This window comes from Colletotrichum tamarilloi (assembly GCF_030869305.1).
Source record: "Colletotrichum tamarilloi strain Tom-12 chromosome Unknown Scaffold_251.1, whole genome shotgun sequence".
Classification (NCBI taxonomy): Eukaryota; Fungi; Ascomycota; class Sordariomycetes; order Glomerellales; family Glomerellaceae; genus Colletotrichum; species Colletotrichum tamarilloi.
Genome location: NW_026849634.1, coordinates 1 through 24,684, shown reverse-complemented (window position 1 = coordinate 24,684; position 24,684 = coordinate 1). Strand labels below are relative to the sequence as shown.

Sequence of the window (24,684 nt, the reverse complement as noted above, 5' to 3'; positions counted from 1 at the left end):
CGATCCCAATACGAAGTTCGCGAACATCAGGGATATCCATCGGGCTCAAATCGAAGCGGGTGAAAAGGAGGTTATCACGGCTGAATCCAGCGACTCTGAATGCCCTAGTGAGGCTGGCAGCTGTATTGTAGTGGGTGTGGTTGAGGATCAATAGTTAATAGTAATGAGGAGGTTGGGTTGTGATCCCATCGTTTTTGTGGTGCCAGAAACAGGGGGGTGCCAGGAAGTGGGTATGTTGACTTACTCATTCGTAAATCGGCAAAGGGCTTTGGACGAAGTTGGACGAGGTCAGATTATAAGTAAACACGCCATTTCACTTCTTATTACATGGTTTTTAGTGGTGCTACGTGTGACATCACGGGCCATGCGAAGTTCTTCTCATTTTGCTCAATTGCCGCTGTCATTTGTATTGCTGTATAAATGCCTTATCCGAACCTGTCTACCTGAACCGTTTCTTTAGAGACTTAGGTAAAGGAGATGTGTCTCGCGAATTATTTGTCGAGTCCTCCGGCCTCACGGACGGCAGACTGCGCATTATTGGCATGAGATCCAGTCTCGATCATCTTGGCCACCTCCGCATCATCATGCGGTGCCCTCAGCTTGCCCACAGTCGTAAAGTCATCCCGCGGTCGCTTTACAATGATACCCTCTCTCGCCTCACCCAACGCGCCACCAACACCAGCCTGACCCGTCCTCAGCGCAGCAAGCGACTTGTGGCGCTCCGAGAGGAGCTCGTCCTCGGCCTCCCAGCTGAGCGAGAGCAGCGCGTTCTCCTTGGGTCGGACGGCCGGGTGGGTGAAGAGGGAGAGCACGCAGGGTCTCTCGCCGCTGGTCTCGGTGTTGCGGCCCGTGCCGTGCCAGATGCGGCCCTCGAAGATCATGGCGGTGCCGGCGGGCGCCTCGCAGGCGATTGTGCCCTCGCTGGTGAATACGTTGCGGGGGCGAACGTTCTTGTTGTGCGAGCCGGGGAAGATGCGGGTACCGCCGTTCTTCTCGGTGAAGTCGCACAGGAGCCAGGAGATGTTGAGGGCGCAGGGCTTGGTGCGGCCGTGGCCCATGATACCTTGGTCCCAGTGGAGGACTTGAGGCATACCGCCGGGGCGGGCGATGTTGATCTGTTGTCATGGTGTTAGTCTTTTTGTCCTTTCTTGTTGGATGGAAAAGAGTGCATACGTTGTAGGACCACAAAAGGGGGTTGTTGCAGCCGAGGTACCACGGCACGACCTCATCGATCAGGGGGTGGTTCAGTAGGTCGAGGAACTCCTCTCCCTTGTTGAAGATGTTCCAGATGCGCTGGTTGGGCTTCTTTGGGCCGCCATCGAATGTTGCCACGCCAGCATTACGTTCGCCGGCAGCCTGCTCCTGGGCACCCTTCTTGAGGATCGCGACTTGCTCGGGAGTGAGTGCATTCTTCATCAGACCATAACCCCACTTCCTCAAGTCACGCTTGACCTGCTCGATATCTTCTGTCGGCTTGGGCAGCTCGTCGAGGTTGAGCTCGTCCTTTGTCGTCGGAGCATCCGTGGGGTTCGGAGTGATGAGGTCTGCGAAGCGGATGGCCAGGGGGTAGTCTCCTTTGGTGGGGACGGCCGACATAAATACGGCGGTCTGCGGGTCATCGCGGCCCTCGACCAGGTCCTCGAAGCGCTCTGGGCGCCATGTGAGCTCAAAGGCGGGCTCGGCGCCGTCGGTGGGGGCCGAGTCGAGGAGCTTGACCGGGCTGGAGCGGGCGTCGATGTAGACGGGATCGGGGTCCGTGAAGTCGCCTTCGGCAAATGTCACCTTTGCCAGTACCTTGAGCTCTTGGAATGCCTAAACCCCGGTCACTCTCGTGTTAGTGAAAGGGGCCCCTCCAATGGTTGACCTCTTCGTGGGGTTATTACCTGTAGCTTATCGGCAAGGATCAGCCGTGCGAGGTTGCTCTGTGCTGTAAAGCGCTGGGCCTTATTTCCGTAGCTGACGGAGCTGAAGTCAAGGGCCCCAAGGGGCTTGGAGGGTGCTGGCATAGACATCTTGTTGTTTGAATTAGACACTGAATGAATGCTCGAGGATAGTAGTTGATTGAAAGGTGAGGTTGATTGGAGAGTGATACAGATCTTTGCTACTGTCGGGAAACTCCAAATAGTTATACGTTCAGAGGCGATGCTGCTAGGATGAGAGTATTCGCTTCATGTCTGGGCATGTCGCCTCGCAACTCTAATCGAGTTGTTGTTGAAGCAACGCCATACGCGAATGAAGCGTTGCGGACTACAGCATCGTAGACTTTGACCGACGCCGTGCTCGCGTAGCTGCACCGGGCCCGGGTGGTGAACAGAGTTGCAACGTTTCTCAATGTCAGCTCCCCCAGTTTCTCGGTCTCGGTCTCGCTCTCAGTCGTTTTACATGATTAAGATTGGGCTTGACGTCGCACTCCCCCACAAAAACCCTGGGGTCGCGGAACTCAATTATAACCTGCGCTTGCAAGCCAGTGCAGTAATTACTAATAAGAGACTCAGGATTACTCCGTACGTTTAAAGACGGGCTGTGTAGGCGCTACTAAAAGGCATCACGTTGTATGGCCCTGCGCCGGTAGATAATCAACGTAACCCCTTGCTAGCGTCAAGGATTTAGGATAGATGACTTTACAAACCTTCGTGCGGGATGCGCTGATTAGCCCCTTGGCTGCCACGCTGCCTAATCGTAGTCGTTGCTTATTTATATTGTTGCCGCTAACAGCTTGTATCCATACCTCGCTCTCGCACTCTATCGTCGGCCGGGAAGCATATTAGAGCTTGGTAACACAGTAGCTAGGAGCTTGGTTCACCTCGCCTCGTTCCTGCGCCCCCTCATCCCCTCGTCACTAGATCGCAGAAACTTAAGTCCGCGAGACAATCCAGCGGGCGGCGGCAGTTGAAGCACCGATCCGCAATGTGGCGTTCTTGGCTTCGGGCAGTAACGGTTCCCGGGCCGTCCAGGGTGGATTCCGGGGCACTCCGTACAAGGGAGCTTTTCGCCGAGTGAGTCGCTCGGCGGGTCTAGTTGGTGGGTATCGCAATTATCAGTGGGTCGTACCTCTTTGATTCTTCCCGCAGCTGTTGTTCACATCGATGGCAATCTTAGCTGCTTGTTTCTTTCGATCTTGTTTCAGAGCTGGGTGTACCTGTTGTACGTTCATCTCGAAGAAGTCCTTCTGGATCAGAACACTTAGCATGTTTTCTTCCCTTCTTCGTCCATGAACATTGGACTACGAAGTCTTGCTGACATGCTGGGAGGTCGTGTAAGTTTCGGTGTGACGCGTGAACAAAACTGGTGCTACATTTGGTATCAAGATGTCTCTCTAAAAAGATCCGTTTCTTAGTTCATCGAGTTCGACCACCGCCACATAAGAGTCACCTCGGAAGTGCCCCATAAGAACGTACCCTAATGCAGTGGCTAGGGAGATGAAAGGTAAGGTGATCTTCTACTTCTCCATGCAAATCACGTACTTAGTCAGTCACCAAGGAGCCAACTCGCTCTCGTGACTCGTCCTCGCTCTCGCGTCCCCTGTCCTCAGCCACACATAGAGCTTATTACGATCCCCATAGCCACTAGCTCCTAGCCAATGGTCTTGCACAATGTCCGCACATTGACCGCGATCCGCGGCCTCGTCTTCGCCTCCGTGTTAGCACTCGGGTGGTTGTTATGACTTCAACCCAATGAGGCGTATCCAAAATTTGAACCGGTTGTTCGGCATCGAAAATGCCTAGCTTGCACAAGAAATGGCTCGTGACCTAGCTAGCAGGCGGATAAGAACTTGTCCGTAGATGGCAATGAGACTATCGACAGGACTATATCTGGTTTATCTCCCTGCTCTCTGATATCACACTCCTCACCTGGGACTGAAACCTTCTTTAAGTTTGTTCATCGTTGCAGCTCTTGGCACCTCCACGGCAGAAATCCAAAATGTTACGAAACAACTTGATACGGGCGCTTTCTGCACTTAACTTTGCATTTGGTGCCATCGCTACGAATAGTTCATGCAAGTGTGTAAGTTTATGTTCCCCCGCCAAGATGGATCAATTCAACATCCCGACTATTCGTCTCAGATGGACTGACACAAGGCCGCTTCGGACGGCATTTTGCAACAGGCACCAAACGACGCTTGCTGGCCATCTACAAGTGACTGGCAGCAGTTCAACGCTACTCTCTCGGGGAAGCTCATAGCGACCAAACCGGTCGCCATCTCTTGTTACCCAGGTCCTAATTATGACGCAACGTTGTGCGCCAGTGTTATGGTGGACTGGTACAAGGGAGAATGGATGTCATCGCACCCCGTCGGCCTGGACTACCCCCTGAACATCACATGCCCTCCCGTTCAACCTACATCGAACTCGACCGCCGGAGGAGGCTCTTGTACCCTCGGCACGAACCCTGTATACGCTGTGAACGTGACAGAGACCGACGACATCGTCGCAGCTCTCAAGTTCGCAGAGGAGAAGAACCTGAGAGTCGTGATCAAGAGCACCGGGCACGACGTACTCGGCCGCAGCGACGGTTTCGGCGGCTTGGAGATTTGGCTTCGTTACTTCCGCAACGGCATCACCCCGCAAACCTCTTTCCAGTCCTCCACCGGCTGCACAGCCTCAGGATGGACCGGCAGCGCCATGAAGCTTGCCGGCGCGTACATGTGGGGAGAGAGCTACGCGGCTGCAAAGGAAAACAACGTCGTCGTCGTGGGTGGAGGAAGCTCGACCGTCTGCAGCACAGGAGGGTGGATGCAGGGCGGCGGCCACGGCCCGGCCAGCCATACTTTCGGTCTCGGCGCTGACCAGGTGCTTGAGGCTGAGCTCATCCTTGCCAATGGCACTGCTGTCACGGTCAACGCTTGCCAGCACCAGGACCTTTACTATGCCATCCGTGGCGGAGGTCCCAGCTCCTACGGTGTCGTCGTGTCAACTACGGTCAAGACGTATCCGCAGGTCACCGTGGCCGTTCAGAACCTCCAGTTCGCGGCCCCTACCGGAACCCCCAAAACCGCTTTCCTGGATGCGCTTGCAACTCTTTACACCTCGATCCCGGAGTTGGTGGAGTCTGGTTTTGCCGGCTATAGCCACTGGCAGACCGACGGCCAGTCTGCTTCCTTCAACAACTACACCACGGCATATTCCCATGCCGTCTACGTGTTCAACAAGACCGCTGAAGAAGCAGAAGCCGCTGGCAAGGGCCTTCTCGACAAGATTTACAAGTTCAACGACACCCTCTTTGTAAATTCGAGCTATGTAACTTATGGCGACTACTGGACCTTCTTCCAGGAGGTTAGCGCCGATAACAACCCCGTCGGCCTCATGGCTGCCTCTGGATCTCGCCTCCTGGATACGGACGCCGTCAGTAACTTCACAGCCGTCCGTGGTCTAGTCGAGACGCTGGCCGGAAAGACGGGCGAATACGTCACAAATGTCATCTCCATCGTCTCTGGTGGCCAAGTCTGGGCCGACGCAGCTCAGGAGTACTCCGCCGTTCTCCCCGCCTGGCGTACGGCCGTCTTGCACCAGTCTGTCGCGCGTATTCTCAGCCCCGGCGTCAGCGATGCCCGCTTCAAGGAGGTTCACGACGACGTCACATTCAATAAGATTGGCGCTATGAAGACCTTGGCTCCGAACATGGGAGCGTACATGAATGAGGGTGATGCTTTTGACCCGGACTGGAAAGTGGATTACTATGGCGCCAACTACAACAGGCTTCAGTGCATCAAGGAGTACTACGACCCTGGGGAGCTCTTCTACTGCCCAACTTGTGTGGGAAGCGATAAGTGGCAAGAAGACTCCGTTGGACGTCTTTGCCGCGCGTAGTCATCCGGACTCTAGTCAACATCGAGACTCACTCACTCACTCCCTTGTGTTTCTGGTAATTACTGTACATAACTGGATGTTTGGACAGACAGACCTAGCCTTATATTTCTGAATCATTAGACTTTCAGTTAGACTTTATCATGAACTCTCATTACACAGGAATCGTATCTGAATATAGCTACAACCTAGCATCAGAATAAATTAATGTCGAGTTTAAATCCCGTTGTCGGAATAGTAATTCAAAACGGCGTAAAGCCTAGCCGCTGGCGGCCCAAGTTGAGTTGTGAATCTCTTAATGCTTGAAATTGCCCCTGGACTGCTTCTGAGTTTTGAACTACTTATGGTCAAATTAAGGAGCTACATATTCATGTACATATGTACATGTCTGTTACTAGTGTCTGTCGTACCAATCCTCATCCCGGAGTGTAGCCAAGCGTGGTAATAAGGTAAGGAGGGTGTATGAAATAGGAAAATATTATATTGACATTAATAGACCATAGTTCCGCACCCAGCATCTTATAGGGGGTAAACAGATAGCTCTCCAAGCAAGTTGTAATATAGATATATTGAGTACTAGGCGCACGCGAATCCTCTTCTTGGCCATCTACATGCGTCTTTCAGGCTAGGAAGAATAAGCTCATGGACAATCTCGCCGTGGCTACATATATACTTGAAGTATGTTCAGTAAACATCAAATGAGATCAGAGACATCTTTGAAACACAATTAACAGAGCACAGGTCTCTAAAGCAAGAAAGATGCAGGGTGATCGTTGATGTACTGCATAGCCTCAACACGCCAGTCGTCCCTGGTCACCTCAGGCCCGCTTTCCTTGAAGTTAGACGTCTCCAAGCCCTCTTCAGAGTATCTCGGCCACTCGGCAAAGTCCAGACCATGGTTGTTGGGGCTCAGCGTGCGGATGAAAGAGATGGCGGTGACCTGGTAAGCCTGCGTATTCTTGCTCAACGCATACGGCAGACCGGCAAACATGTAGAACCGCACGTCAAAGGCATGGAATGATCCTAGCAGAGGCAGGTGTGTTAACACGCCGAAGCCTGGCAGCAGGCCTGCCGACGGGATGCTCACGTCGGTGACGTAGTTCCAAACAGTCTGCTCCGAGACGTTGTAATGTGCTAGAAGGTTGCGTCGCTGCGCCTGGAAGCTGAAGTCGCCCACCACGGCGGCCAGGCGCTTGAACTTAGGCGTGACGGCATTGAGGATGCCTGTGCTGAAGGGGTAGCCTTTGGTGATGTCTGCGGGGTAGAGCTTCATGAGGCCGGCAATGTCGGCGTCAGAAGCCTTGGGCCACCAGATTGTCTGGAAGTAGTCGGCAAAGTCATCATCCGAGAGAGTCTCGAGCTGAGCGAGGAGAGAGAAGAGCGTGCCCTCGTCGCGCATGTCGCCAGTGATCAGTGGCACCGAGGCCATCTTGCCGGCTGCGGCCAGACGGTGGGGAGAGTCCTTGAGGTGCTTCCCGTCGGGACGGAGAGTCCATGTCGAGGCAAGGGAATGAGGCCCGAGGACCAGTTAGAAGTATGTTGTTAGCACAATATCAAGATACGACTCATACCGACATTGAACTTACGCATTCCCTCTTCGTTGACGGAGGCCATGATATCGTCAAAGTCGGTAACCTTCAGACAAGCAATCTTGTCCGATGCATCTGCACATCCCGTCCTCTCGACCATGTGATCAAAGAAAGGCTGAGCCCTCTCAGCACTCTCAACCATGACCGGGCCACTAGACAAGGCCATGGCACCGCGGAACAAGTCAGTAGCGCCCTCGCCCTCGTCTTAGAGTAAATGCGCAACGACGGGCCAGCTACCAGCCGACTCGCCCATGATGACGACCTGGTCAGGGTCGCCGCCAAAGTCAGCAATGTGCTCCTGCACCCACTGCATCGCTACCCGCTAGTCCTCGAGGCCGAAGTTGAGAAGCCCCAACCCTCCCTCATCTCCCGCGAAGCAGAGAAGCCAAAGGCATTGAGGCGGTAGTTTGCCGAGACGCCGATGATGGGCTGGCCCAGGTCGACAGAGGTCCGGACGAGGCCACCGACGTTGTAGTTGAGCAGCTCACCGCGGATCACATCCGTCTCACTGGTGTCGGTGAAGGGGCTGCCAACCTCGTAGCCGCCACCATGAATTCAAATCACCACTGGGAACTTGTCGCCCTTAGTGGTGCCAACGGGGGTCTGGACGTTGATGAGGAGGCAGTCCTCGCTGCGGGCTCGGCCGATGAGGTTGAAGACTGTATCGGCGAGGGCGCCCGAGGCGAAGGGAATGCCTTGGATGAGTTAGCACTGACACTTGCGGTGAAATTGTTGACATTTCTGTTGAATCATGGCCACGTGCCCAAGAACCCCTGGATGTTTCCGTTCATACGCCCCGTTAAATTGGCGTAGATGATCTCGACCTTGGGCTTCAAGGTTTCACGAGATGTGATGGGCTTCACAGCAACTAGGGTAGAGTGGGATGCCGCAAGTAGGGCCGTGAGCCTAAGCCACTTGGACGACACAATAAATGAATAGAGTGACAGATGTGATCAAGGAATATAGGTCGGAGTTGAGTATACTCAACCCGTCAGTTGGATATCCGAGAATCCAGAAACTGAACAAAATCAGTGCACCGCAGAGAGCAAAAGAATGAAGCTGGTTCCTGGATGATACTCACGAACGCTCGAATTGAAGGGGCATGATAGATATATTCAATGAACTCAATCTGCTCCTCCATTTTCTTACGAATACGCCGATCGTTCCGGATCCTCACTGCTCGATTGCGATCATCCTGAGAAGTGCGAAAGAAGACTTCAATGAACGGAACTTGCCCCGTCCTACAGAGTACTATCCTTTCAATCCCCAATTAACGTAGGGCAAGGGCCATCATATTACGGGCATGCTTTTAGCTAGTCATGGCTAACGCTCAAAAAGAAATTCTTGTTGACGACCAGCGTTATTCCATATCATTAATGAAGTTGAGTCTGGTGACCGGGGACTTCTGGGTTAATATGTTGTCTGGGTAGGCCAAATTACAATTTATCCCTTTTGAGCTATACCCTTGGAGAATTGCCCAACGTGGACGACGATCACTGAGTTTGGATAATATCTACCCCTCTCAGGTCGATATCGGGCGGTGTATGGATTACATCGCTGCCACGTCGGCGTTAATTCCTCCGAAAACTCTCCCGAGTTCGGATCAGGGGCCGACAGATGAAGGTTCAGCATTGCATGCCCCTTCAAGATGAGTACCAAGATGAGTCCTTGACTCCTTATCTCGATCTCTAGGTATAGTCTCTGATCACTGATCCAGTACATCTTGCATTAACTGTGCATCGGCAACCAACGGAATGTCGATGCCCTCTGCAAACCCCTTGTACGAGTCTCAACATCGCAGGGCATCAAGTTGACCCCTGGCTGTCATTCTACGAGGGTGGACCACGCGGCACCGGGATGCCGCCGATATTAAAATCGGGAGCAACAGGCCTCCGTTGGTGGATGACAAACAAAACTCTCTCAAGGGCACGGACGTGACTCTGGCCATGGGTTTGAAACTTTCTCCACGTGTTCATGCTCGAATGCGAAAAAGATGCCCAATCTGACACAGTCAAAACGTTATCCTGCTTGTGGATGGTGGAGAGTGTACGGAGTAGTCCCACCACATGAGGGCTGGCGGAGCAAGACAAAGTACGAGGACACATGACTTGTTGTTATGTGAGCAAACTTGAAGTTGTTCGAGACGGGTCGAATATGATTATTCCAGAGGCGAGTTCTATCGCACAATCTAAGTAACTAAGGTATCTTCCAAGTTCCAATTCCCTCCAACGGTATCGTGTTCAGCGTTCAAAGACAAAAAGAAAAGGCTACCATCAGTGGAAATACAACAAATTACATGGTATCTTATAACACCTAAACATGCTGCCTCTCCTTTCGCTCTTCTTCCCACGTGACATCCCTCTGGACGACGATGGTGTCCATGGGCAAGTCCTCACCGAGAACGTCACGCTTGTCGCTGGTTCTGGTAGCCCCAGAGACCGAGTACTTCATGTTGCTACCGTGGTGCAGATACTCTTCGGAATCATTACCGGTAGTCAGACGCTCATGGTTCGCGGAGCGCTTGAAGTTGTGAGAGACGCCAGGGCGCGAGTTGCCGCCAGTACCTCCGAAAGTTGCAGGCCCGCCCGAGACTTGGTTGGATTTATGGTCCCGGGTCGACCACGGCGTGCCGTAACGGATTCTGCGGTAGACCGGAACGAGAGTGACGGCGCAAGCGCCGATGATGGCGATGTAGATCTCCACGACGGTGGCGGTCCACATAAGAGCGTATTGCTCTAATAGTTGAGCGAATTAGCGCCAAATGTTTTGTGGTTGAAGAAGATGCGGGTGTTTACGTACGTGTCATGTCTGTTACGCCTATTGAGTAGAGGGAGGCTAACGAGCCGAACCGCACCAGACTAGCAACCACCACACTGTCTCACTTTGTTAGGTTGTGCCCACAGACGCGTGTTCAGATTTTTTTCGAGGTCTACTCACAGACTCCCTAGCGCGAAAAGGCAGCAGATGCCGACTCTCTTGCTCGAGCTAACCTGTAGCTTCATGGTCTCGCGGATCGGAAGCACAAGCGTGAGGATGTCGATTAGACTGTTGGCGATCGAGTTGCCAACGAAGTAGAGAATCAGATCGATGCAGGTACCCGCGCCTGGGTTCGTCGTTTGTTCCCACGTGTATGCAAGTGGGCGGCATTGCAAGCAGTTGGTGATCAAGATGGCGATGAGCCAACCCAAGCATGCTGCGGAGAGCGCGTAGATGCCCTTTTGCATGAACGGCGTGGGGAAGACGCGCCAGTAGAAGGCTAGCAGAGACAACTTGATCAATGGCGAGGAAAAGCCGTAGCAGAACTCGGCGACGACAACGCACTGCAGTAAGGGTTAGTTTTCCACGGCTGACGGAGTGCTATAGGGAGTGAGAACTGCATCAAACCTTCAAGAACGTGATCAGCTGATTTGGGTCTTCAGCCATCACATCAACGATGCTTCGTCCCAAGCCGCCGTGGACCGTTGCCTCGATAGTCGTGGCACAAAAGGCATGGTTAATGATCAGACTGACCAACGCCAGCCAGTCGTCGAGACCCCATCCCAAACCCGTGAGCTTTCGTGCCCAGAATCGTCCGATACAGGTGATGGTGGCTATCACCGCAAGCACAACATTGATGGCGATGATTGCCGTGTCTGTATGCGGATCGTTGCTGCTCGTCGATGTCGTCGTCGAAGCCATTTTCCTATTTAAACATGAAGCGTCCCTGGTCTGACCTGAGTCGTGTATTCGGTCAAACAGAGCAGATTCGCCAATAAACCCAACCAACAATTGTCAATGTAATGACCAGAGCAGGAAGGTGAAGAATATCGCGGGAATCGGTGGACGGTATTGTTTATGCACGATGAAAGCTCCTTTAGTGACCCATGGGGGGCAGAACCAAAGTCCGGTCTCGATCCTTGGGATGTCGGGCGCGCCCCGTTGATAGACATCAGTCTAGCATCAGTCTAGAATGGTCAAAATCTGGAAATATGTCGTAATGCCTGTGCCCTCAGAGTGGTGCCGTCGCACGCTCGAGGGACAAGACTGCGAGAGAATTGCCCGTTGTAGGTTTGCAAAGTCGCATACGGGCCAATGCCGTGCATACTACCCTAGCTGCTGGCCTCGAAGAGACCTGCTTGCCGGTGCAGAGATTCGTTTGTCACTCGGAATTGCGAGTCAGGTGACGCCCACTCTCCGTGCTACTAGACTCCATTCAACTGTCCACTCCAACACCACACTCGAACGAAGGACATGACTCGCCAAGGCCCCTCAAGAGTCCACCATCACCAAATATTACCCTATCAAGAGGTATCAAATCGCGGGCTTCATGTCTGGCGCAGTATGATTGAGATTGATTTTGCATCGAGAATTGGATCTGAGCGGAGCCGCGTTGAAGAAATTCGACCTGTCAACCAGGTCCAGGTCGGACGGAACACTCCTTAGAAATGTCGAGCCTCACCCCTGGATGCCGGACTCTAGTCCCGAACTCTGAAGAAATCGTGGTTCGCGGAAACAGAAAAACATGCAGAGTTTTCATGGGTTTTTGCTGCCCCCAGCAAATTGCTTTCTCGAATGGGAAAAGGGAAGACGAACTATGCCTGAACTGTATCATTGACGATCTGTTACAGCAAGTATTAAGCGCAGTTATCCTCTCGTCAGTATATCGCACCCGTCTGATGGGCTTCTGCTGACTGCTTCCCCTTTGTGACCCTGGTGATCGATCGACATAGTTGTACCGCGGCTTTCATATACTCACTCGAAATCTCTGTAACTCTGTAACTTTCTACCAAGATACTCACCTCTTTACGTCGCAGTTACACAGCGATCACTCACGATGGCCGGCACTCAGGGGGGAAGTTTCCCTATTCTCTCCTATCAACCTCTACGCATCTTCTATCAGATCTTCGGCGCCCTCTTCATTCTCTTCCCCTGCTTGCCGATATGGGCCATCAAGGCGCTGATTCCCTCCTGCCGTCCTCACCCGAAATGGGGCTTCAAACAGGCCCTCATGGCGCGCTTGACGCGAAGCATCGTTAATCTCTACTCGAACGTAGGCATCACCGAGACTCATACCCTCAAGCCAGGAAAGGAGGGCGACCGCTTCCAGACCGCCGACCCCTTCCCTTCAGATCTCTACCTCGGTCCTCTGGCCTCGAACTCTGATGTGAAGCCCACCACCGTGGGGGGCACTTGGTTCCCGGCCAAGCCGGACGTCGAGAAGGGCTTCGAAGGCAACGTGGTTCTGCAAATTCACGGCGGTGCCTTTGTGCTGGGTGACGGCCGCACGGGATATTGCGGCTTCATGGCAAACACGCTCATCGAAAAGGCCGGCGCCGGTGCTGTCTTTGCGCCTCAATACCGGTTGTCAGGCTACGGCAGCGGTTCCGAGGCCGCCGCGAACCCGTTTCCCGCTGCGTTGCAAGACGTCCTGACCAGTTACCTCCACCTGACTCGGACCCTCAATATCCCGCCCAACCGTATCGTGCTTTGCGGCGACAGTGCGGGCGGCAACCTTGTGATCGCCCTGCTGCGATACCTCGATACCTACGGACCGGACCTCGGAATTGCCATCCCTAGCTGCGCGGTGCTCATCGCCCCCTGGGTCAACCCCTTGGCCAGCTTGGGTCCGGATTCGGTGTACAAGCAGCATGAGCACTGGAGCACCGACTACCTTCCCGTCTCGTTCTTGCGCTGGGGCGCAAAAGTGTACTCGGCCGGCGTTTCTGATGAGGACATGCCGTATGTGACGCCTCTTGGCAACGCCTGGGGAACCAAGGTGCCTATGTTCGTGTCGATGGGTGAAGCTGAGATCCTTGAGACGGACGGTACTGCGTGGTGCCGGCAGATGCAGGAGGCCGAGAGCAGCGTCACAGTATCGTATGAGGAGAATGCTGTTCACGATACGCTGCTGATGGGCGCCATTATTGGCTGGACCGAGAGCGCACAAGCTGTGGCTACGAGAATCGGAGAGTTCTTGAGAGGGGTGCAGACCGAGGAGGCGCCTAAGGGTGCGGACGAAGCTTGCAGTCAAAAGACTGGCTCACTCTGTAGTAATACGTAGATGAATGTACATAGAAGTACAAGCATGCTAATAGTTAACAAAGAATAAGTTGAAAACATGATGCGTTCCTTTTGTGATCAGTGATGAAGATCCTGTTTTGAGGGTGAACCCAACTAAGAACGAAACGTTCTGCAAATGGACAACAAATTCTAGCGGATCACAGGCTGCGAAAATTGCTTGCTCTGGTTCGAGAGCATACTGCGCTGAAGTCGGCTCTCATTGAAGTCCTTCATGAATTATAAGCTGTATACAGGCATAAATGTGACACGATTCAAAATAATATATCGCATCATTTCCCGGCTGCAGACTTAGATCCGCAAGGATTCCCCAATTTCATTCAGGTACGTGATCGCCTCATCGCGTTAGTAATCAGCCACAATCTCTGCGCCGGCCTCGCTCCACAGGATTGTTGACCGACTGGTTGACTCATATTACGGCCAAGCAGGCACATCGCTCATGTTGTGCTTGTTGGGATCCAGGTTGTTGACGAACGCAATCAGGGTACCCATCATATGGCGCGAATTGTTCGCCGGCAGCGTACCAAAGAAGTTCAACACGACATCACTCGCATGAAAACTTCCCAGATACGGGATGGCCTCGAGCGAGCCACGTCGAGTCTCCGACGAAAAGAGTGGCACCGGTGACGATCTGGGTTGTTACATGGCAGATGCCCACTGCCGAGGCGAGGATGGCAAGTCGTTGCAGCATGGCGTTAAGGAGTGGACGTCTGATTTGGACAGACAGGACTTGGCTGTGAATGAGAAGCTGAGAGCAGGCTTGTCGTTCACGATAGAATAGAGACGGCTATGAGACGATATTTAAACACTGGAGCCAAGCCTCCCGCCGGGCCGTCATTATCCAAACTGACAATGGCTTCATGCGAAGCCGGTTCCGGGAGGCCCTTAGGAAGTCCCGGAGGACTTCCGATGGAAGCCCCCGATACAGATTCATTGACCGGACAGTGACGCAAGCAAGCGGTCTAAGCGGCCTTATCTCCTGCGTGGGATAGGTGAGATATTGAATCGGTGGGGTGATATGGGCAAAAGCCAGAAGGAGGACGTTGGGATAGCTCTTGACTCGATTCCCTTGCCTAGACGGCCGGCAGGGTCAATCCCTGTTACCACATGGGATGACGCAGCGACGATGGCTCCCTTATCACGTACATCGACCCCGGCGGCAGGGACAAGATCCAGGAATAGTGCAACAACGGAGTCGCTGTGGTGACTTCCTCATGAATTTACAGAAAATGATGCCATACACGTAGTTGCGCCGTATCCTTTACTACTTAGTACTTTATCAAGTGCCTGCCCACACTCTCTCTGTTCATGATCGACCTTTTCCCCGGATCCCGAGCAAAACCTCCTCACTTTACCACGCGTCAATGTCAATCTCCACGTTCTGTCGCCTCGCGACAAAAGCCTTTGTGCTACCCGACGATAAGGAAAGGCCGAATTCATGAATCGTATGCTCGAATCCACTGTCAAGCTTCCAGTCGTATTTGTGCAGCAAGTGACACAAGAGAACCTTGACCTCGTTAGAGGCAAAAAATCTCCCAGGACACGCGTGTAGGCCATGGCCGAATCCCATATGGGACACTGATGTGCTCACCAGATGAGCCTTGCTATCCATCTTGGGGTCTCCACGCATCCGGAAGAATCGATACCCGTCAAACTCGAGAGGATCTGGATATACGTTGGGGTCCACCATCGAGCCGAGGTCTGCCATGCAGCGGTCTCCCTTCTCAAGGACCAATCCACCAGGAAGCTTGACTTGACTAGTGGCTTTCCGATTCATCGTCGCTAGGGAACAATCAGTTGATGTTGCTCAGACACCTGAAAGGAGTTCAAAGTCACTTACCAGACGTTGTCGGCTTAAGTCTCTGCGCCTCCTTGATGACACTGTCAAGCAGCTTCATGTTGAACAAAGCAGACTTGGTCCAGCCCTCCTTCCGGAGGACCGCCACAATCTCAGCACGAACATCCTCCATCAACTGTGGTCTGACCATTAGTCGAAGCATCGTTTCCGTTGCGAGGTCAGTAGTGGTATGAATAGCCACAACAGAGAGACCAAGTTGGGCTCCTACTGGGTCAAAAGTACTGCCCTGAGCTTCTTCCATGACCCATTGAATCGCGTCTTTGTACGAAGGCTCAGTCCTCCCCTCAGCCAAGGCTGTCTTCTTCTCCCATTCTCGCTTTTCCAGTACCGGGTTAAGAACGCGTCGTGCCTCTGCAACTTGTTCTCTGAGTAGTCGGCATTGCGGAATAAAATAGCAGGCGATGTGGCGAAGATAATAAGGGTACTGTCGAAGGACTTCTGCGCTTGAGAAAGTGTTGATGCTATAAGAGCCAGTGATTTTGATCCACGCATCGTTTCGACAGAGTTCATCGCCAAGAAACACACGGGAAGATAGACGAGCGACAAGGTTGAGAAGCGCTTCTTGAAGCGGAATCTCACGCCAAACTACTTCCTTTAGCTAAGCCTTTTTCCGTACCATAAAGTGGCTTACCTGTCGAAGTTCCAAGAATCAGGCGCGTAGCAAAGTCAGCTTCCAGCGACAGTGGTGCAGTGATCTCATCTTGACAAGGAATTGGTAAGCGAATGCACCTCCGACAAGGTGTACGAGACATACTGAGCATCTTGGTAATCTTCTTGTTGATCGTCTTGTGAAGCAACTGGTCCTTTCGGCCATCGAAAGTAAATCCCTCGAATCCGGGAATGTTGGGGTGAAAATTATCGACAAAGGCTTCGAGGAAGTCCAGAGATCGCTCATTGCGCATCTCATCGGCGTGGTGCGCCGGAATAACAATGAGATCCCCCAAGTCGGTGAACATTCGGTAGGGCTTGCCTTTGAAGGCCTCCCGAGCATTGGCCATCAGGCTTCGGGCATTGCTGACGAAGTGTTGTTTGGTCTTCTGGCCAAGGAAATCCCACTTTGGTGGCCGGTTGATGTAAGGGAGGTGATCGTGGCGTCCTGGTATGGAGACATAAGCGAGTGTCAAGCAGAGGACGACAAAGAGCAGGCCGAGAGCTGACTGTTGCGGCTCTAGTGTGGCGAGCCAGCTGCTCCAGGATAGCGACATGTTGATGTTCAACGTAGTGGGTTTGGTATTGAAGTCAAGTTGCCCTCCAAATTGGTCGGTAGTTGGTAAGCGAGCTCGGGAAAATGATTGCTCAAGGGTTATTTTATACAACATAGATCGGAGTCCTATCACACCGCGACATCCCGATTGTTACTTGAGGTGCAGAGGTCGGCCCGTCCCTGGACCTACTACTGTCTTTATCAGGGGCCAAGATCTCCGTGTAAAAGGCCGGGCTGTATGTCATCGAGTGGAGTACCTTGGGAATCCGCCGCGTACTCGATGTCTGCTGTCAGAGGTTTTGACCGCCATGGTCCAATGAGTTCGTCGTATATATCATCGGAAATTGGCACTGCCATGTATGTCTCCCTGTAACAAGGAAAACTCTGCTCTCATCGCACTTCAAGTCTCCGTAGTCCGTACATACATACGAGCATGGAGAGTCACACCGGTGGGATTCAAGGTGGGGTCTTGAGCTGGCGATGGTTCTCACAGTGTGCGTTGAATAAAAGTCGCCATCTCCCTTGAACTTAAGCTACCGTTTCCTTGTGCCTTGCTACAATGAGGACAGTGTTCGTACCATATCGGTGGCGTGTCCTAAGTTTCGCGTGACTGTTACAACGGTCGCTGCTGTGGCGGGATGGTTCAATTGCCTAATTGGGTAATGTGGGATAGAGGGGCGGCCGAATGGCGCGCAGCGGGAACTTGAATATCGCGAACACGTTTTCCTTTTTCTGTATAGTTGCGAGCTTTCCAAAGGTTATGTCCGAAGACGCGATGAGTTAGAGAGACTCATGCGCAGAATGTTAAGCGGGATCCTATCCCTGGACATGAGTCGGAAAATGGTCTCCTTGGATCATGCTGGAGAGAGAAGAAAGGCGCCAATGAATTCACCTCGTGCTCGGGTCGCGCGAGGGTGTAGTAGGAGGGTGGGGGGGAGGGCGAGGGAGACGGCGGTGATCCTTGTTGCGGGTTCCCTACTGCGGTGTGAGGGGGGCACTACTTACTTTTGCTTTTGTGTATCAAGAACGCCATGTCGCGTCAGACACCTCCAGACTATATCAGGAGGGAATGACGTCTATAGAAAGTCAGGCTGTTAAGCCTGCTATTAGTGGTCCTGGTTGCAGAGCTGACGGGCTGGTCTCAATTGGAGCTCTTTACTGGGAATATTTCAGTACGCCCAAGATCCACAACGCCACACCAACAATCTGCTTCGCAGTCACCAAATGACCGTCTGTAGCTTTCGCTCTCATTCACTGTACAGCAGAAGAGAGTCTTAGACTTCTTGTTTCTCACTTGTATATCACATTACCAACCTTTGGCGCACGCTTCGGGCCGACCTGCTATGAGCCAAGAAGCAGCTCAAGCAAACAGCGCACGTTCCAATGTACTACTAGTCGAATCAAATGTTTGTTGCAGCCTCTCTGATATGTGCCTATGATTGGCAGTTGGGGGAATAGACCCCAGGAACTGCAGTCATGTTGCAACTGACTCCGAATCTAGTCCAAGCTCCGGCTGTTGTACTCGATACCGAAACTTTGGCCAACCAGATATACCACGTATTCGTGCTGTAGTGAAGCAGAAGCAGAGGAATCGCAGATGCACTCACAGTAAGAAGTGATCTAATCAGCGGTTTATTCTCCAGTCTCCTGTTGCCTCGAGCGGCGAAGGAGTAAGCTGACTTGACTGGATTTAATCTAGAGTCATGACAACCAGAGCTCTGGAAAGTAGGGGAGTGGAAGTGAACTGAATCGAAATATCTTATGGACAGTGCGAGTTCATTTCAAAGGTGTCGAAATCGAACGACGTCTTTGCGAGCGTATATGCGGGGTCAACGAGCTTCCTACGACTCTTCGTCTAACCACAATTGACGGCAAGATGGGCCCTATTATGCAACAAAAAATATTACCTATCATACTTTGAAATGATGCAAAAATGCGGGAAACATGTTTCGTTTGTTCACGAGGCGGGGCATGTTGCATCTCATTATCAGCTGGCAGGTTGTACAACCAATATTATGCAGACCCAGCCAATGGAAGCGTCTATGTTGAGGAGTATGCATGCGTCGCCAAGCTGCACTGACATTGAAAAGAGGAAGTTGAAAGCTGTGTCAAGCCGCTGTGCAGAGCCCTATTAGAGCAAGAATCAATCTTTTGTGCAGTTTAAACCCCATCAAATCATTCTTCCATCATTCTCGTTCTGCACACCATTATCACAACTCTGGAGCTATCAAAGATTGTTTGTTGTATCTCTTGATCACGACCACCTAGCCACCATGTCTTCCAAAGAAGTGGTATCAGTCGGTGTCCCTTTGATCAGTGACGAAGATGATGAATTCCAAGAGATTTGGAGAAAGGTTCAGAAGTCTGTGCACGGCATCAAGCGTATCGAGGACTTCAAATTCACACCTGACAAGGATATTGGCCCAGCCGATGTCCAGAAGCTGTTGGACAACAGCCAAGACAATTCCGAGAAGGCTCGAAAGAAAAGACGCGGACAGTCGACGAAGCAGATATTCGATCGGATTCTAGAATGCATTCAGAACCTTGGAGGAATCGCAGCTGGAACTGCATCATACGTAGGTTTCTTTTTCGAAGAGATGATGCGGCAAAATCTATACTAAACTTGCTTTAGGCTATCGGTGGACCAGCAAATCTGTGCTACAACGCCCTCACATTTGTCATCGTTGTTTATCAGAGCTACTCTGGCATGCTGGCAAGTCTGGCTCACCTTCTGGGAAAATTTGTTGGCTTCTTCGGGAGACTTGATAACTATCGCGACGCACCAATGATCGATAGGAAGCTCAGGAAGGTTGCGATGAAGCAACTGCACCTGTTTGTCAAGATCTGCACTTATACCCTTAAATTGCGTCGCAGCAAAAAGTTCCAGGCCAAAACTGCCATGAAGATATTCTTTTTTAAAGAAGACGGCATGCAACCTCTCCTGCAAGAGATGGAAGACTTACAGACCCAAGAGTTTGGTCTTGTTGGGGCCGCGACGTTGGTAATCGCTGGTCAACTTCAAGTGGCACTTGGTAACTTATCAAGAGATTTGACAGAGAGCCTAGTGATTCATTTTGGAAACGTCATTACCCAGAAAGCTATAGACCAGGCAGAGCCGAACAAAGAGAAGGAAATTAAATGGCGGAGAGAGACGTTGATCGAGGTGCTGATGTGGCCTCTAGACGACCTAATCGTTGGCCTAGACGAAAAGGTGCCTAGATGTGTCTGGGAGTCAAGCTGGCAACGCTACGTCGCTAAAGAGACTACCGAAGGTACTGGCAGATGGCTCGATTCATGCAAGGTCTTCCAGGACTGGGCTGAGGGAAAGACTTCAGACACTACTGTTTTCGGAATAGAGGGCGCCGAGGGCACTGGCAAGACGCAACTTGTAGCCAACATCATCGCACGCCTTAGAGATATGCACGGAAAGTCAGCACCTATTGCATACTACTTCTTGGAACCCGACTCAAAAGCTGGTGCTGTATCTAAGGTTGGTGTCAGGGCTACCGTCACTCGCAGCCTGATTTGGCAGCTTGCTGAATCCTACTCGCCTTTTTTCAAATCGGCTTCGGACATATGCACAAAGCACCACGCCATACACGATCCACTCGACATGTGGAAAAAAACTCTGGTGAACAACACAGACTTCGTCGGTTGGAACACGACGTTCTTCATCATCCTCGATGGCTTAGTCGGCCACGATCACGCTAAATTCTTCAGAGAGTTGCTGCAATTACTAAGAAAGTCATCGATTGAAAGTCAAAGAATTCGGATACTATTGACTGGTACTTCTGACTGGTTTTCTCGGATAGACAGAGAGAAGAACCTTGGTTTACAGTCGATCAAATTAGGCAGAGACAACATCAAGGACATTGAATTATACATCAACCAGCGCCTGAACCAGATGGACTTGATGCAAGATCTATCGAATGTCGACGTTTCTGAACTGAGAAAAAAAATAATCGAATCACTCAAGATGGTCACTGCAGGAGACTACCGCAAGATTGATACCGTGTTGACGGAAATTTCCGAAAAGGATGACAGCCTACAAATCGATAATTGTCTTAAGCAAGCAGGAACCGCTGCTGCGAATCAAATGATCACAACCATCCAAACAATCAACCTTACAAGCTCTCCCAATGAGATATCCGACATGAATGAGATGATGATTTGGGTTATGAATGGGCGAAGCCGCTTAACGCCGCCCCAGCTGGAGGGAGCTTTGTCATTGAAAGACGGCAATTCAACAACACCGGCCCCAGATGGGGAGCGAAGGACGCTTTTCAGATCCCTCGAGTCTAGAATCAGAGTTGGGAAGTACCCGATCTTCAAGCTTACAAGCGCCGAGGAAGAGATTGTGGTGACCTTCGTGGGTGCCACAAACATCGAAGACGCGAAAAAGCGCATTCTCGAAGCTAATGAGAGAAGCGATGATGGGAATGTCCAGAATTTCCACCAAGCAGAGGTCAGAATGATCAAGCACTACCTGAGAACAGTCTGTCCTAGCGACGTGTACGACAAGTTTGGATTTGAAGACTTTTTATCCAAGAAACTCCCCCAGACTCGCATTTCCCTCAATTCAGGAAACGCAGAGATAACTCTCGCATTGCGCAGTCTCCAATGCCTCGTCGATGTGCCAACGGAAGTGACAGTGCTGCTTCACTCCTACGCAGCAGATCACCTGTACTCGCACCTGTACCGAGCGGAACATGGTGGCGACTCCTTGAAGGGTCCCGAGAAACAAGGGCATCTCTCCTTGACGAATAGAGATCTCAGGACTCAGGTCGGGGTACTGCTCGTCAAGCTGTTGACCAAAAGTGATGCCATGAACTCGTTATTTGGCATCCGTCAACCTTTTCGTGATGAAAGCCAGAGCGTCCTAGCACAGAGAGGTCTCCCCTCAAGTTGGAGACCTTGGCTTCAAGTTGACAAGGGACTTGAACTCATGAAAATATATTTCAGAGACGGAGCCGTTCTCCAATGCATCACGGGTGGTGAGTTAGTCGTGGCACAGAGTGTAGCATGTGGCAATGCAGTTTCGACGTTGTTGAAGGTGGCAATCAAAATGTCGGCAAACCTACTTCTTACGGCGGATGCGATGCCACGAGAGATTGAGAATGCCTTCGTATTTCTCCTTGCTGCTAAGTACAAGGCAAGTCTCCCAGGATCATGCCAAACACGATTCTGCGAAGTTTATAACCTAACAATGCCACACAGTTGACTTCCAAGACTTCGATGGATCCTGAACATGACTTTTGGAATCCTAAGATTGAGCGCGTGGCAAGGGTGGCGGCTTGGTCATCACAAAATTTCGCAACTAAAAAGTCCACATCAACAAAGAAAGTATGGAAAGCTCATCTGGCGTTGATTCTCCTTCGCCTCTATCTCAACGAAAACAAGAATGTCTCCAGAAAAGCTGTCGAGAAGAGTGCGCGCGAGGCCTGCGACACTGACGACAAGAATTGGAAGGCGTTGTACACTCTTGCGCAAGTCACCGAGTCAAGAGACGAAGCGACCGAAATTCTTGAAAAGATCACTAAGAATCTTTCCGCCAAAAAGGCTTGGACTGATGATTTGGCGAAAAGAAGGGTACTGGCCGAAATGTACCTCGAGTTGGGCGATAAGTTCTGGTTCTCAACTTCCTCGGAGATGCAAGACCGTGCCATTGCAGCGTACACCGAGAGTATCAAGATGGATACTAGCTATACTCAACGATACTTGGGCGTGATATCACGTTTCACTGACAGAACGCTTTGGAAAGATATCGCATCATTGCTAGAGATGCTCCTCGAAGGCCCCTCAAAAGCCTCTGGAGCACCTATCGGCAATCTTATGTTGGCAGAGGACGATTCTCGGTCGCTCGACGACAGCATCACACGAACAGCTGAAGCACTGGGCCGCTGGGACTTGGCAAAAAAGGTCTATGAGGAAGGAATAAAAGCAGCCGCTCAAGACCACTGGTCAAAGTTCTTGGTGCGTTTTAGATACGGGAAAGCTCTGAGGAAATCGCTCGCCCTACAAGATGAAGGGCTGAGAGTGTGGGAGACTGCATTGGAACAAGAGGAGCCGGAACGTCGTGATATTTCCGGACCATACGCTCTGGAGCAGTTGGTGCCAAAACTGATGCCAATTTACATGGAAAAAGCCCTGGCCGAGGCCAAAACCCAAGCATCGATGTCGGCTTCCGTTCCCGAGCTCACATTCTCCGCGAAAATCAGTCGACTACACGAACGATTTCAAAGCCTGGACTTATACAAACCCCACGACTTGAGGAATGGACTACACTTTTCGAGGTACTACATTCGTACCGGAAAGGATGAACTTGCGAAGGCATTGGTCGGGGATCTATTGAAACAGACTCTGAAGATGATGTTCAACAACGATCCCACGGATGATCATGCTTGTTATTGGCAGCTGCAGATGATCTTCACCACGTTTGAAGATGATGCAAACGCATTGGCGGCTTGGAACATGATGGCAATCTCCAAGAAGGACAGCTATGACGAATACTTCAGAAAACTTGGGCGATGGCGAAAGAAAGTTGCTCGCTGGGAGGCCGCGAGACTTTCGAAGGTTGGCGAGAAATCAGAAGGCGGCAACTTACTCGTGCCATGCTCTACAGAAGATGAGTCATTGACCGAGATTGAGGTCTCAGAAGACGAATCGTCGAAGCCAACTGAGCCTACTGTCGGGTTCGGTGTCCATTGCCATGGTTGTAATTACAAGTGGAAATACCCTAGTGTTATCTACACATGCGCAGACGATTGTGGGAGGGTTCAGTTTGACAAAAGTTGCTATAAAAAGCTGAAAGCAGGCACCTTGGGAAACGACTTTTGTGACAAGGATCACAAGTTCCTAGAGGTTCCCAAGCAAGACATGAGGCAGGGGCTGGACTTGCCACTGGGCTCTGTTATGGTAGGAGGGAGAAGGATAACTTTAGAGGTCTGGAGAGAAGAGATCAAGTCAAAATACTTGGATCACGGAGAGACGCGATAGAGTACCGTAGTAATGTGCACTCGGCCTGGATCGAGTTCATCAGAATTACGGCTGGACAAGGAACACTTGCACATGGCTTAGGATCAATTTTGATGATGGATTTGAGTATGTCCTTATAAGCTAGAATCGCTACGTCATGAAAGCTTTCTCACAGGCATCAACTGAAAGAAAGCCAAATTGGGTGCCGGTTGATTTTACAACAGGAGATTGCAACCTTAACTCTGTTCAATATGGTGAAGCGAGTTCTTCGCCAGCTTCATAATGGCGAAAGAAGCACTATCTGAAACATTTTGCATGCCTCATAGGTCAACTATAGAAAGTCTCAAAAGTAAATAACCTATAACTACCCTTATCCCGACAAGCCTCTTCAATGTTTGCTAAGTACATATCATGTTTCTGTTGGATGTGTCCGATGCAACAAAGAAATTCCACCTATGATGAAGCCTGTAGACCAACTCAACTGTCATGCTGCTTTCAGAGATTGCTATTAAGTCATAACCCATTAGGATAGTTCTCTTGAGACTAAAGAGGTTCAACACGGCGACGACTAAGAATATAAATACCACAGCGCAAATATGATTGTAAAGTATGATAAAAAAAAGATACGTACTAATGATAAAGACCTTAAGAAAAAGATGACTTGTACAGGTAGTAAGGCCGATAATAATAATATCCTCTCTATTATGAACATTATTTAACAACTTAGCCCAATTAGAGAATTGCGCTAACTTACTTTATTCGCGCTCCTTATACCACCTTAAGGCGGCAAAAGATCTGGCCGTGCCTAAGCGATTAAGTGCCGTTGCTGCAAGATCAAAAGAATACTAGTCAGAGACGGTATCCGTTGTGACCAGTAATCTCTCGCTTTCGTTTCCGTTCCGGATAGTTGGCACGGCAGCAAACGAAGTTGCTTAAGTAGTTACGACATTGAGATAAGTCAACATACCCACTTCCTGGCACCCCCCTGTTTCTGGCACCACAAAAACGATGGGATCACAACCCAACCTCCTCATTACTATTAACTATTGATCCTCAACCACACCCACTACAATACAGCTGCCAGCCTCACTAGGGCATTCAGAGTCGCTGGATTCAGCCGTGATAACCTCCTTTTCACCCGCTTCGATTTGAGCCCGATGGATATCCCTGATGTTCGCGAACTTCGTATTGGGATCG

General features: G+C 51.2%; 7 protein-coding genes across 7 annotated transcripts; 3 read left to right on the top strand and 4 right to left on the bottom strand.

The window, feature by feature from the left end:
- Positions 1-491: 491 nt before the first annotated feature.
- CTAM01_16711 (uncharacterized protein) lies at positions 492-2,012 on the bottom strand (the record flags this gene model as incomplete). The annotated part of the gene is made up of 3 exons (XM_060532703.1): positions 492-1,115; positions 1,174-1,812; positions 1,884-2,012. 3 exons carry the CDS (start codon positions 2,010-2,012, stop codon positions 492-494), a joined length of 1,392 nt encoding a protein of 463 aa, XP_060372725.1.
- Positions 2,013-3,921: 1,909 nt separating this feature from the next.
- Positions 3,922-5,807, top strand: CTAM01_16710 (uncharacterized protein; the record flags this gene model as incomplete). Its single annotated transcript, XM_060532702.1, has 2 exons — positions 3,922-4,005; positions 4,080-5,807. The coding sequence occupies 2 exons, from the start codon at positions 3,922-3,924 to the stop codon at positions 5,805-5,807; spliced, it is 1,812 nt and encodes a 603-aa protein (XP_060372724.1).
- Positions 5,808-6,549: 742 nt separating this feature from the next.
- CTAM01_16709 (carotenoid ester lipase) lies at positions 6,550-8,534 on the bottom strand (the record flags this gene model as incomplete). Its single annotated transcript, XM_060532701.1, has 6 exons — positions 6,550-7,241; positions 7,391-7,597; positions 7,750-7,901; positions 7,968-8,088; positions 8,187-8,307; positions 8,475-8,534. The coding sequence occupies 6 exons, from the start codon at positions 8,532-8,534 to the stop codon at positions 6,550-6,552; spliced, it is 1,353 nt and encodes a 450-aa protein (XP_060372723.1).
- A 1,172-nt stretch (positions 8,535-9,706) lies between these two features.
- On the bottom strand, positions 9,707-11,071 carry CTAM01_16708 (uncharacterized protein; the record flags this gene model as incomplete). Its single annotated transcript, XM_060532700.1, has 4 exons — positions 9,707-10,128; positions 10,193-10,266; positions 10,331-10,713; positions 10,778-11,071. The coding sequence occupies 4 exons, from the start codon at positions 11,069-11,071 to the stop codon at positions 9,707-9,709; spliced, it is 1,173 nt and encodes a 390-aa protein (XP_060372722.1).
- Positions 11,072-12,206: 1,135 nt separating this feature from the next.
- CTAM01_16707 (alpha/beta hydrolase fold-3 domain-containing protein) lies at positions 12,207-13,433 on the top strand (the record flags this gene model as incomplete). The annotated part of the gene is made up of 1 exon (XM_060532699.1): positions 12,207-13,433. The coding sequence occupies one exon, from the start codon at positions 12,207-12,209 to the stop codon at positions 13,431-13,433; it is 1,227 nt and encodes a 408-aa protein (XP_060372721.1).
- Positions 13,434-14,801: 1,368 nt separating this feature from the next.
- CTAM01_16706 (ent-kaurene oxidase) lies at positions 14,802-16,513 on the bottom strand (the record flags this gene model as incomplete). Its single annotated transcript, XM_060532698.1, has 4 exons — positions 14,802-15,232; positions 15,291-15,893; positions 15,940-16,008; positions 16,063-16,513. The coding sequence occupies 4 exons, from the start codon at positions 16,511-16,513 to the stop codon at positions 14,802-14,804; spliced, it is 1,554 nt and encodes a 517-aa protein (XP_060372720.1).
- A 2,272-nt stretch (positions 16,514-18,785) lies between these two features.
- CTAM01_16705 (uncharacterized protein) lies at positions 18,786-23,508 on the top strand (the record flags this gene model as incomplete). Its single annotated transcript, XM_060532697.1, has 3 exons — positions 18,786-19,088; positions 19,145-21,637; positions 21,730-23,508. The coding sequence occupies 3 exons, from the start codon at positions 18,786-18,788 to the stop codon at positions 23,506-23,508; spliced, it is 4,575 nt and encodes a 1,524-aa protein (XP_060372719.1).
- Between the last annotated feature and the right edge of the window lie 1,176 nt (positions 23,509-24,684).